At 44.9% G+C, this 12,133-nt stretch overlaps 1 protein-coding gene across 1 annotated transcript; it reads left to right on the top strand.

Annotated features, from left to right (window-relative positions):
- The first annotated feature begins 829 nt into the window (after nt 1–829).
- On the top strand, nt 830–11,435 carry sh3bp5a (SH3-domain binding protein 5a (BTK-associated)). The gene is made up of 10 exons (XM_076149984.1): nt 830–1,632; nt 1,859–2,065; nt 2,558–2,620; nt 4,717–4,845; nt 7,219–7,383; nt 7,770–7,900; nt 8,301–8,343; nt 8,576–8,792; nt 8,925–9,290; nt 9,544–11,435. The coding sequence occupies exons 2-10, from the start codon at nt 1,979–1,981 to the stop codon at nt 9,714–9,716; spliced, it is 1,374 nt and encodes a 457-aa protein (XP_076006099.1). The 5' UTR covers nt 830–1,632; nt 1,859–1,978; the 3' UTR covers nt 9,717–11,435.
- The last annotated feature ends 698 nt before the right edge of the window (nt 11,436–12,133 follow it).

Here is a 12,133-nt window from a genome sequence, read left to right as displayed (position 1 = left end):
CCTCTGCGATCCGCGCTACGGTGTCCCTGTCTCCCTCCGCCTCTCGGTGTCGATGCGTTCGGCCGTCGCGGTGATGATGCTCAAGAAGACGCAAACAACGGCTGAGTGGACTGCAGCATCAGCATCAGCATCAGCATCGCCTCTGGAGCGTCGTGTGCATGGCCGCGCGGAGCGAAGAGAACTCAGCGGATGCTCACAGCCTCCCGGATGCGGCGGTCATCAGAGCTCCATCACAGCCTCCAGTAGCGTCCAACAGCAATCCAACAGCCACCACAGCCTCCAGCAGCCTCCGCGCGTTATGAAAGCGGAGCGTCGGTCGCATACATGCAGACGCAGGCGGACGCTAGTGGTGGGGAAGGAAAAAACAAAAACGTGATGACGAACTGTGGAGCCGAGCAGACATCCACGCATACAGTAACACCATGTGTCCCCTGCAGCCTTTACATTAAACCAAACATATAGACCAGAACAACCAAGACACACACATCCACATCACACACTTTATATTTGACTCAAATAAGCCAGCATATTTAATAACAAAGACAAATCTACATACCTTTAAAAGATCAATCAGACTAAGGACGGGAAATAATTCAAAACAATGAATTGAATATTTAGATCTTAATATGATTGACATAACAACACATTGTAGTAGTTTCTCGTTCTTATTTCTGATGATATTGGATCACATTTTCTAATGTCCTTGGCCTTGATCCTTTTATTTAAATGGCCGTGAGAATTATGCAAAGGAAAACTTCATATTGCCTTCAACTTGTTATGCAGGTGTAAAAATCTAAAGATATAAGTATTATTGGGATAAACACTGCGTATGTTGGTTATGATATTATCTTGTCTGACTTTATTTTGAATAAAACATGATTGGAAAAGAGGAGGCTATAGTTTCAGTCGGTGGATACAGGAAAGTAGTAGCGATACAAAAATGAGTTCTAATTCGGTTATTTCTACATAAAACATTAAAACACCGTCTCAAATTGGGACTACTTCTTTTTACCACCAGGTTATGTAACAGGAAAGGTTTAGATCTGAGGAATCATTCATAACCAAGAATTTCCTGGTATAATATTTGTAAATGGTGTCAGTTGTTTCTTTCCTTTTCCAGCGCAGACAGAAGTACAGGAATCCGCATGATCCCACTTTAGGAATCACAGCAGCGTTTCCATGACTTCACCCCCTGCCTCCGTTCAGACTGACCCTCCCTGTTGTTCTCAGTGTTCGCCACGAGAGGGCGACGCAAACTAACGAGCCGTCAGAAATTCGCCAAATAACATGATTTACCCCCAATCCGGAAATATGGGCAATGTCACCTTCAAAATAAAGCTTTAATCTAATGAAGTAAGGTGAACGAAATCGAATCATGTAATTTATGTGACATCCCATGTAATTTAAATGACATCCCATTAAAAATTAAATTAGATTCAGTTGCTTACTTCTAGTCTCCGTGTTAAAATACTTTTAAAAGACCATTTCAATAGCGATAGCTGTTTCTAATCCTGCATTTCCCCCTTTTGTTTCTGCTCTTCACATGTTTTACCTACAGTCAAGAAAATGCAGAGAAAATGGCCCAGTGTGTGCCAAAGACCCTCCAATCCCAAGTCACGAAGTCCAACTCAGGTAGTGCTTTTAACGGCACATTCATATCTGTATAACATCTGCTGAGCTTTCTCCTCTACCTGTTCAAATTACTGAAATAAGTTTAAATATCTTCACAAAAGGTCGAGGAAATGTTGCGACACGGCAGAATTTTATTTTGAAATTCATAACAGGAAGTATCCTTCTTGTGTATGCCGTCTTGCTTTACTGAGCTGAGTTGATCTGTTGTTAGGGTTGTGGCTCGCAGTCGTGCAGTCAGACCGCGGGCTCGAGCATGCAGCCCTGTCTGCCGTGTGAGGGTTAGAGAGGCTCGATCCCGGCGGTCCAGCACCCAGCGGACACTGCAGACGCCACACACAAGCCGACGATGGACCCCTTACAAAGTGAAAACAACTCTGAGGAAGACTCCCAGCGTGCCGAGGATGAAGAAGAACAAGTGGATCCCAGAATCCAGGTAAAATCTTTTGTTATGTTTCAGCTCTGACAGTCATGTTGGAAAAACGTGGATTATTATCAAGTCGAGTTATTTTAAGGAATTTTGTTTGAAGGTTTTAGGGCTGATATGAAAGTACAACAAGGTCATAATAACCTCTTATCACTGACAACTATCCAATGAAACGTGAAGTATTACTTTAAGTACTGCAGAGCCAAACTCTCAATCACTGATCACTCTTTCACTCTCTCACCCCTCTTTATCCCTCCAATCTCTCTCTCTATCACACTCTCTCATTCTCTCTCTGGTGTTGCTTGAAACAGAATCTTGTAATCATGCAAGAAAGTGGTGTTTGCAATTATATTTAAGACTGTTTGTCCACAAGAACACACATACATGGTTTCATGCTCAGTAATTTGGCCAACAAAAGTCGCACAGTTTGGCCTGCAGACATTTCAGATCACTTTTAATCATGCTCCTCCTCCTGTCTCCTGTCTTGTTTTCTGTAAACAGGGAGAGCTGGAGAAGTTAAACCAGTCCACAGATGACATCAACCGCTGGGAGGGTGAACTGGAGGTAGGACAAAATAAGACTTTCATCATCATCATCATCATCATCATCATCATCATCATCATCATCATCATCATCGCATCTCTCGCTAGATCTCGTTCAGACCTCGAATCCTGGTTTTCATGCAGAGCAAGTTTAGACTTCCTAGAAACCGGAGATTAAATGGAATGACTTGCAAAGTGGGAAATGTTCCGAATGTGGGAGTTCCCTTCATGGGCGAATATGGAAAAAAACGGAAACAACAACATTCCAGTAAAATAACAGCGCTGTTTGGAGATACGTAATTATGTGATTTTAATGTTATATATAATGCTTGAGTGGCACTTTAAGAGCTTTTCCGCATCCCAAGTGCTCTCTCTTCCCGTTTTTCCCTCTGCCTTTCCTCTCCAAACAAACCAGGCCTTTCCTCTGAGGTTCTGAGAGGAAAAAGGGCCGTAAAGTGGAGCAGAAAGATGGACGGCAGGCGTTAAGTTCAGCGCTCGCTTGCTCATTTTTCAAACGTATGGCGCAGGGGGGTTAAGGTTTAGCAATAGCAAAACATTCCAGAGTCCAGACCGCATCGCTCTCCTCAAACTAGGCCTCTTCTTCTGGTTCTCATTAGACGCCGAAGCCCCAAACCAGAGTGCAGAGCGGGAACACATGTAAAACGAGAGGAAGAGAGAAAGAAAGCGAGAGAAAGAGTAGTTCTTTGTATACTGAGCTCTTTACTTATTACCTCTCCTCTACGTGGCGATCGTGCAATCTTCCAGTTTTGACGCTGGATAATGAATAACTTATAGACACTGAGAATGTTTTTGCTGAGTTGGCTTACAGCTGCTTAAAAAACACATTTTGAACTGGAACACACACACACACACACACATACACACACAGTAGACCGAGCTGAACACAGTCTGTTGCTGACTAACTAGGTTCAAGTAGCTTAGCGGCCAAGTCAACTACTTTTCCCGGTAGCTTGGCTGTGTAGCTTTCCCAGTAGCTGGTTATATTTGCACAAGTAGATGTGTAGCTTGGCCACAGATACACAGACTTTATACACTTTATTCAAAACACAAACTTGTAGTTGAACATATTAAACATATCCCAGCATGCATCACTTTTCCTGGTCACCTCTCTTGGCCTTATGAGAAACTTAGTCTACGCAAACACATTTGTCTCGCTGTTATGCGCTTTATTATACACATTTTGTAGTAGCTACAATGTAGCTGGCTACCTTTTCTCAGGAGCTTGTAGTGTAGCTTACTACTTTATTAAGAGAGTGACTTGGCTGCTGCTGAACGACTGTAAATCACGAGTTGCTTGAAAGCTTGAAAGCTTGACAGACTTCTAGGCCGAGAGTGTCGTCCCACTAAAACTACACGCTGTCAGTATGTGGTGGAGTACCATGCAGGATTCTCGTTCCAACATGCACTCTGTCACTATCTCACCGCAGGAAAATGAGGCCGGGAAGTGTAATGATGTCACAGGAAGGCGACTTCCTGTAGCAACCTCTCCCTTTTCCCACTCTGCTCTTTCTTGTCCCTTCTTTTTGTTGAACAGGATGCATGTGCTGGTGCATTTTAGAAGCAATTTCTGCAAATGTCACAATATAAACACACACACACACACACACACACACACACACACACACACACACACACACACAGCATGCCTCTAACATTGCAACAGTGTATATAACAGATTCAGTTGACAAACGTCTAGTCTCTCATACGTTGCTCTGCTGTATTATTGTACACAAATTTAGGATTTCACCGCTGACGGATGTTTGGCTCAGTCACTGCACCGATCTGTTGAGACAATACAACTTCAGAAATGGACTAAGCTAATATTCCCGGCAGTGTGTGAGGACACGTGCTTGTATTTAGGGAATGGTTTAGTGGTGACTTGAATTAGCTGAACTCTTCTGAATCCATCGAGGATCCCTGAGTGATGCAAAGTGCTGAAGCCTCGTGACTCAAATGGAAGGGATAGGAAGGGGGATAGTTACTGTCTTTAGACAAAGTGCCTCCGCATGGCCGTGAAAGCCGAAAGAAAAGAAAGAGATAGAGCTTTACAAAACACCAAATCAAGCTGATAGTGTGTGTGTGTGTGTGTGCTTGCAGGACTGTCGGCAGCGGTTCCGTGCAGTGCTGGTGGAAGCCACATGGAAGCTGGAGGAGCAGATTAGGAAGATCGGAAGAGCCGTGGACGACTCCAAGCCATACTGGGAGGCTCGCAAACTGGCCAGACAGGTACATACACACACACACACACACACATTGTACTCACGAATCAGAGTTACACAAACGAGAGCCTGAGTTTAGCAGACAGACAGTTTGAGGTCAGGCTTAACCAGGATTAGCGATGAGAAGTTTAAAGAGCTCGGCTTATATTTACTTAAAGGGAGACTGTCACATTGCGTTTATTTTTAACTGAGTCACACCTCAGTACATGAAGGCAGAGTGATGCACACACGCACAGGCACAGGCATACACACACACACACACACACACACACACACACACACTGGTGAGGAGAATTACTGTGTTTATTGGATCTTTGCTTTGAAAGTCTCAAGTGCACCAAACTGTGGAAGGTAGCCGGGGCTTTGATCTGATTGGATAATAACCCCATCCCCGCACACACAGACACACACACGCACAAACTTGTCAACCAAAAAGGAAGGACATCATGAGTCATACATCAGAAGGCTGCACTAAGTGTGTCAGAGCTGAGCTGTCACACTGAAATAGTGTCAATGTGTGAATGTGTGAGCGTGTGTGTGTGTGTGGGTGTGTGTGAATACCCTAATATGTCTCTGTTGCTTTATGACAAACTGCTTGCCAGTGTTTGGGCTGTGGCATGTGAGGAGTGTGAGAGGATTACTGAGAGGTTTCACATTTTGATTGAACCTGCACTCATGTGACCGGATCTTTGTTACCTTTGAGGCTTCATGTATAGTGTGTGTGTGTGTGTGTGTCTGTGCTTGTGTGTGTGTGTGTATGTGCGTGGGTGTGTGCGTTTGTGATTCAAGAAGTGTAGCACAGCAAAGCTAATAAAGGCTTCTGGGTAAACTGCCATATTGTCTGCTCATGATTTATGGATGGATATTTAATATTTAATATTTGACCTCATTTTAAAGAGAGTTTGATCCAAGCACCCATACCACAGTTTACTGACCCCCGCCCCCTTTTTTTCCCTTACATTCTACATTCCATGGTAGTGGGGGTATGGGACTGTATAGAATAATTTGTCCTTAGCTCGCATCGTTATGCTCCTTAAACTGTAAATGATTTCAAGTGTTAGACTGAATGTCTACAAGTAGCTTAAGTAATAGCGCTTTAAACCTTCTAAACTACTTTTTTTATGTTCCATTGCAATGTAGCTCCTTTTCTCAATTTCCACAGGTGCTTGTAGAGTAGCTAACTACTTAAAAAACTGAGTAGCTGAAGAGCACTTTGGTATTTAGATGGCGTGGACCTCGAGGTTCTTGCTCTGTTTCTCGTCCACGTCTGTCCTCATCAAATATCCATCCTGCTCCCCGCGTGTTCCCTGCCTCCCGTCTCCTCTCCGAGTCTGGGAAGTGGGTCACGGTGACGGAGAAAGGGGGGAGGGGAGGGGATTCGTCTTCGCCGGTTTGTCAAACCAACAGATTAGACTTATCTCCCGACTCCCTTCTTCTATCGCTTCGGCTTCTCAAAGCGGTCTTGACAAACCTTAGAGGGAAACATCTGCCCACACGTAGTCCACGCTGATTCTTGGAAGGCTCGCGGACATCTGACGAGGTTTTTTGCGGCTCCGCGCTAGCTTGCGTCACTGATGGTGCCTTTATCATAAATATGGCTGACGGTGGCAGGAGGTCAAGTTTCTGGAGGCTGATGTTACGGAGCTGGGGAGGCTGTGAGAAAATGTGTGACAGCTGAAGACCCCACTGACCTTTGTGTTGTCCATTATGCTATATGTTAGGGAAAGAGCTACCTAAGACACAGACTTTCAGTACTTACAGGCGTATAAGAGTCAGACACAGACTTTATTCACACAGCAGAAAGCACAATGAACATAGAACACAGTAAAGACGCCTCATTTATACAAAAATACAAAGATTATCCAATAAACAGAATCAAGATACAATCTCCATATTACAGATACAACAGAATTAAAAAACAGATCCTTACATTCAGTGTTTATCATGTGCAGGTTGTGCAATGATCAGTACAGATACAGATGTAACACAAGAACAATTCATCTGTGTGGTGTACAGTACATGAAACAGACTATGAATGAAAATATGAAACAGTATGGTTCCTATGGCCTTTCATCAAAGACGGAAGGAAATCTTGATTAGAGTTTATAGAAACTGCTCCACCCTGGGCCAGAACATTGACCTTTGAGTCCCGCCTGCTGGTTGAGAACGAGTGGGTCCAAGCATGTGCAGCATGACGTGAAGAATGAGCAGCAGTGGGCAGCGACAGACCACCAGCAATGTGTCAGATAGCCTCAGTGACAAAGCTGCGGTGTGTCTACTCTACAGGACTGGACTGTGTATGTGTGTATGTGTGCACGTGCATGTTTTGTCTTACCATCTTTCTCATGTCCTCCCCCTCTTCCTCTGCCTGACCTCCCAGGCCCAGATCGAAGCTCAGAAGGCCACTCAGGAGTTCCAGCGTGCGGTTGAGATCCTGCGGGCAGCCAAGGAGACCATCGCCTTGGCTGAGGAGAGGCTGCTGGAAGAGGACAGCCGCCAGTTTGACTCAGCGTGGCAGGAAATGCTCAACCACGCCACACAGAGGGTGCGTGCAATGATCTGCCCTGATCCTTCACTCATGCTGGTTAATGTTATGGGCACCCAAAGTGTCTGCTGGCTGGAATTCATTCTAAACATAACAAGAACAGAATATGACCCAGGGGTGTTGCTGTGGGGATTTTGCACTATTTAATGTTTTACAGGAAAATTAGATCCAAACTCACAGACTGAAGCTATGAGAGTCATCATTTCTTTTGACTCATTCGTTTCATTTTCAGTCTTAGTTTCTGCTAATCAAGATCTACTAACAAACAGTGTGAATGTTCCAGATTCATTGCAGTGTGTCTCCTCGAAGAGAAAGAGGACGTATTATATGTGAGGCTGACCAGAATGAGGCGACAGTCTAAAATAAATGTTCCCTCGCCGTTGCAGGTGATGGAGGCCGAGCAGGCGAGAACGCGCAGTGAAGCGGAACACAGGAAAACGGCGGCCCATTATAACTCCTGCATCAGCCACATGAAGCAGCTGGAGAAGAAACTGAAGCGCTCCATCTCCAAATCCAGGTCCGTGTCTTTAGTCTCCCCACAACGTGATCGGGAACTGATTGTACCATCAAGTTAGAGAAGACAGAAAGTGATGTGCACTCGTGAACCTCCTGGCCCCTGCTTACGGGGCCTCTAGGGGTGTGTGTGTGTGTGTGTGTGTGCATGTGTGTGCGTGTGTGTGAGGACGTAATGGAGAGAGAGAGAGAGAGAGAGAGAGAGAGGAGCTGCACTCATGTCATCTGATGCAGTCCAGATGTTTGGTGTGTTGGCTGTGCTGTGTCGGGGTGTTTTCCCTTTGTGTAAGCCAAGGAATGTGGCTGCTCACAGAGGAGTGTTATTCTTCCTCTGCTGTGACACTGTGCCAAGGGTCTCCTCTTCCTCCTCCTCCTCACGTTCTCTTCTCTTTCTCTCTCTGCAGGCCTTATTTTGAACTGAAATCACACTATTATCTGCAGCTGGAGGTATGTAAGCTTTTTTTCACAAATGAGCTGTGTGTTCATTCATCTGTCGTTGTCGTTACGCAACCACTGCATCTGTGATTTGTCGAGTTCTCTTATTAAAACCAGGTTCATCATAGCGTGCAGCTGAGATGTACATAGAGAAAAGGAGACATTGTAGCATACTTGAGGCTCTGCTAGATATGTTTAGCTTTTTTTCCAGTTGCAAATAGACGATGTGCATGTTTTTTCATAGCAACTGAAGCGCTGCGTGGACGAGCGCCAGGCCAAAGTCGTGGTCGCTAAGGCCGAGTACCGCACGGCACTACGCAACCTAGAGAGCATCTCAGAGGAGATCCATGCCCACCGGCGGTCCCTCGCCATGGGAACCAGGGAGCAGGGTGTGGGTGCGGAGGGAGACGCGGGAAACGAGGATATAGACAACTTCAAGATGGATTCAGATGGTTTGTCAAGTGAGTATAACTGCTGGTGGATGATTTACTGTATGCTTCCTCACACCTCATCCATCACCAGATTTGTTGTTGTTGTGTATCGGTGCGTGTCTGCATGATTCATGTGTGTGTCTGCGTGTGTGTGTGTTTCAGTGGTGTCAGTGTCAGTTGACGAAGAGGGCAGCCACAGTAGCAGCTCAGAGGAAGAGGCGGACACTCACTCCCCCTCCTCACCACTCCACTCACCCTCCTCCTCCCATCCCTCCCCCTCCGTCTCCACCCCTCTGGACATGCCCTGTCCTTACCCGTCCTCCTCGCTCTGCAGTCCTCACCCCTTCATCTCTTCCTCCCCCACTTCCTCCCGTTTCTCCTCATCCTGTCCCGGGGCCCTGTCGCTGGTGAGTCCCCCTGGCTCTCATAGCCCAGGTTCGGCGTGCGGTTCCGGGCAGGTGTCTCCTATCCTGGGCCCTCGCAGCCAGTGCAGCGGAGCTTCCTCCCCGGACTGCGAACAGGAGAGAGGTGTGTGCCCCTCACAGGAGTGTGTGCATGTGTGTCCACACTGATTTATGCCATAGCATGACACTGACACAAACATTCAGCAATCACTCCTTTCAACTTCCCAACAACTTTTAATTACTTCATACAGACTTACTTACTTAAAATTTTAGAATTAGAAACTATTAAATTATTAGAATTTGTATATATTCTTTCTTTCTTTCTTTCTTTCTTTCTTTCTTTCTTTCTTTCTTTCTTTCTTCTCTCTCTCTCTCAGGTGACAGAGCAGAGGGAGCAGAGGCAGCACTTGAAGCAGGTTTGAACAAACTGAGCTTGACTGTAGCACAAAAACAGAAGCAGGATTCTGGGGATGAAGACCCCTATACAATGAGCCCCGAAGGCCCCTCACCCGACCCAGCACCCACCATTCTCCTACTCAACACTGTGTAATAATCCTCTGTCATACTTACTTACTATCCGCTGTGTCCTAAGCCTCAGCCTGGACCGGATGTGGACTCTAAAGTAGCATGTTAGCGTAGCGACGGAAGCAGCCTGCACTCCTGACATCATGTCCACATCAGCGGTGTCACGTTCAAGGTGCCACATGCATATTCACACATCAGTGTAACATTGCCATGAATTGTGAAACATGTTGGATTTACTCTACTTCATGTCACAAGCTTTGTTTACATGTGCAGCAATGGTCTGATATTAGACTGACAAAGACCTTAATCAGGCTAAACGTCGTCTGGCTAACAGAGGAGGTCCGAGCTGATATTAGGCTCTAATGGAACATGTAAATACATAAATCGCTCCATTGCTCACAATTGGAGATTCCACTACAGTCGTGACTGCTGCGTGTGTGTGAACGCAGCTATTGATGAGGGCAGCAACACGAAAGATTTTCAGTCTTTCTCTCTATTTTTGCCCTCTCCCTCACTCGTTTAGTGTCTGCTAAAAGAAGTGCAGCCTGTGATTTTGTGCCACCGAGCAATCTTTCTCTCTCTTTGTGCCATAAATCAGCATAGCACATTTCTAGCCAAATCCAGAGGGTGCCACTCCTCTCAGTATTACAGAGACATCTCAAAGGAAACATTGCAAAAGTGTATTGACGTTCAAACTGAGGCACATTCGTTTTGTATTCATGTGACTGAGAAACAGCCTCACTTTGAATCTCCTGTCACTCGGAAATGTCAGACAAATGGCAAACACGCAGGATATGGCGCCCGCGTTGACGGAGTCGTGAAGGGTGCAGAGGGCACAACTTTCAAAGAGGACGGAGAACTTGGACTGAACTGACCCCTTTGACTCCTGAGCAGACCAGTTACTCCGCTTTGGTCTTGCGTTTGCATTCGTGAATGAGTGAGTGAATGTATAAGTGAAGCAGAACACCATCCGAGGTGATTTCTGTGTGTGGCTGAGTGAATGATTGAGTGATGAGTGATGAGTGTGTGTCTGTTGCTCAAATACCTTCCCTTAGTACAGATATTCTATATTTATACTCCTGTATTCTTGTATATGAACAATGTTTTGTGGTTATTGTTGTTATTGTTTAACAGCAATAAACTTGTTTTTGGCGTCATATAACATGATTCCCTCCAACCGTGACTTTGGTTTGTTTGTAAGCAGGATTATTCAAGAAAGTACGTACCGATTTTGACAAAACCTGGTAGAAATTTGGATCCAGATTAAGAAAAGGATCTAGATCTAGTGGGCAGAGGCCAAATCAAGAGTTTGAGAGGTAGTAGAGAAACAATATGATGTTATATTATGTTAAATTATAGCTGTTTCTTTCTTCTTAGGTCAACATATTATTAGAATAACACTTGTTTTGTGTGTTTCTTTGTTTGGCCTCAGCTTGCAACAGCAAGAGAACATATTGAGTAACCCAACTCAGTTAGGGAAGATGCACATATAATGCTGTCAAACTATATTGGTATGGGGGGTGTGTGCCTGTGACGCAGTTGGAGGTATTACAAGAATTTAAGTCCTCCTGTCACACACACACACATACACACACACAGCTGTTCAGTACAGTCAAGTGTTGTTGCTTGTTTTGTGCACCTAAAGGAGGCCTAAGGAAAATTACAACAGCTGCGTGATTTTACACATTTATATCCATAATTAGTTTGAGAATTAGGCAAACTGCATCAGAACCTAAAGCCTGAATCTGTGCAACCAAAAACTATGTTAAACGTTGTGTCCATCTCAAGCATTCTGCTGCCTGAAGTCTTTTCAGTTTTTGGTTTCAGTCATGGATCCGTATTGTGCTCTTTCTTCAACTGTGCAAAGATAGAAGTTGTGCTCTGCAAAATAAAAGCTAAACGTACATTGTGGATTTTAAAGTACAACTGTCTTATACAGTGGTAAAGCTAAACCTTGCACACATTCAAAAATGTGGATGTACAGTAAATGCAGATTGTTGTGGGCATGTGTAAGCCCGCCCCTGAATTCAAGTTGCAGGAATGACCTTTGCAAGTTTACCAAGGCGTCACAGTCACAGCACGGGTGCAGAGCATTATAATAACACCTAATATTTGATTTGGCTATAGATCTATAGTACCTGCAGGTCTATCAAGTCCTGCTGAATCAACATTTTTCATGTGATCCTCAAGCATGAGACTTATTCATGATCATCCCTGAATGTGCATGTTTCCTGTCTACTGTGTTTTCTTTCTATTTCAGCTGTTCTTGTACACTGTATTGGGTACAGGTTTCACACACACACACACACACACACACACACACACACACACACACACACACACACACAGTGACTGTGGCTGTTCAGCTGTTGCCATGTTATCTCATGACTTGTGTTAGTGTCCCAAGACTCCCATCAGACAGAGAATTCCTGCACAGTTCCT

The sequence above is a fragment of the Genypterus blacodes genome, unplaced genomic scaffold, assembly GCF_046128005.1.
Source record: "Genypterus blacodes isolate CSIRO-AG114 ecotype Tasmania unplaced genomic scaffold, CSIRO-AGI_Gbla_v1 ptg000048l_1, whole genome shotgun sequence".
In the NCBI taxonomy this organism is placed as follows: domain Eukaryota; kingdom Metazoa; phylum Chordata; class Actinopteri; order Ophidiiformes; family Ophidiidae; genus Genypterus; species Genypterus blacodes.
Note: the sequence above shows the minus strand (reverse complement) of the source record. Positions and strands in the feature narration are given on the sequence as shown.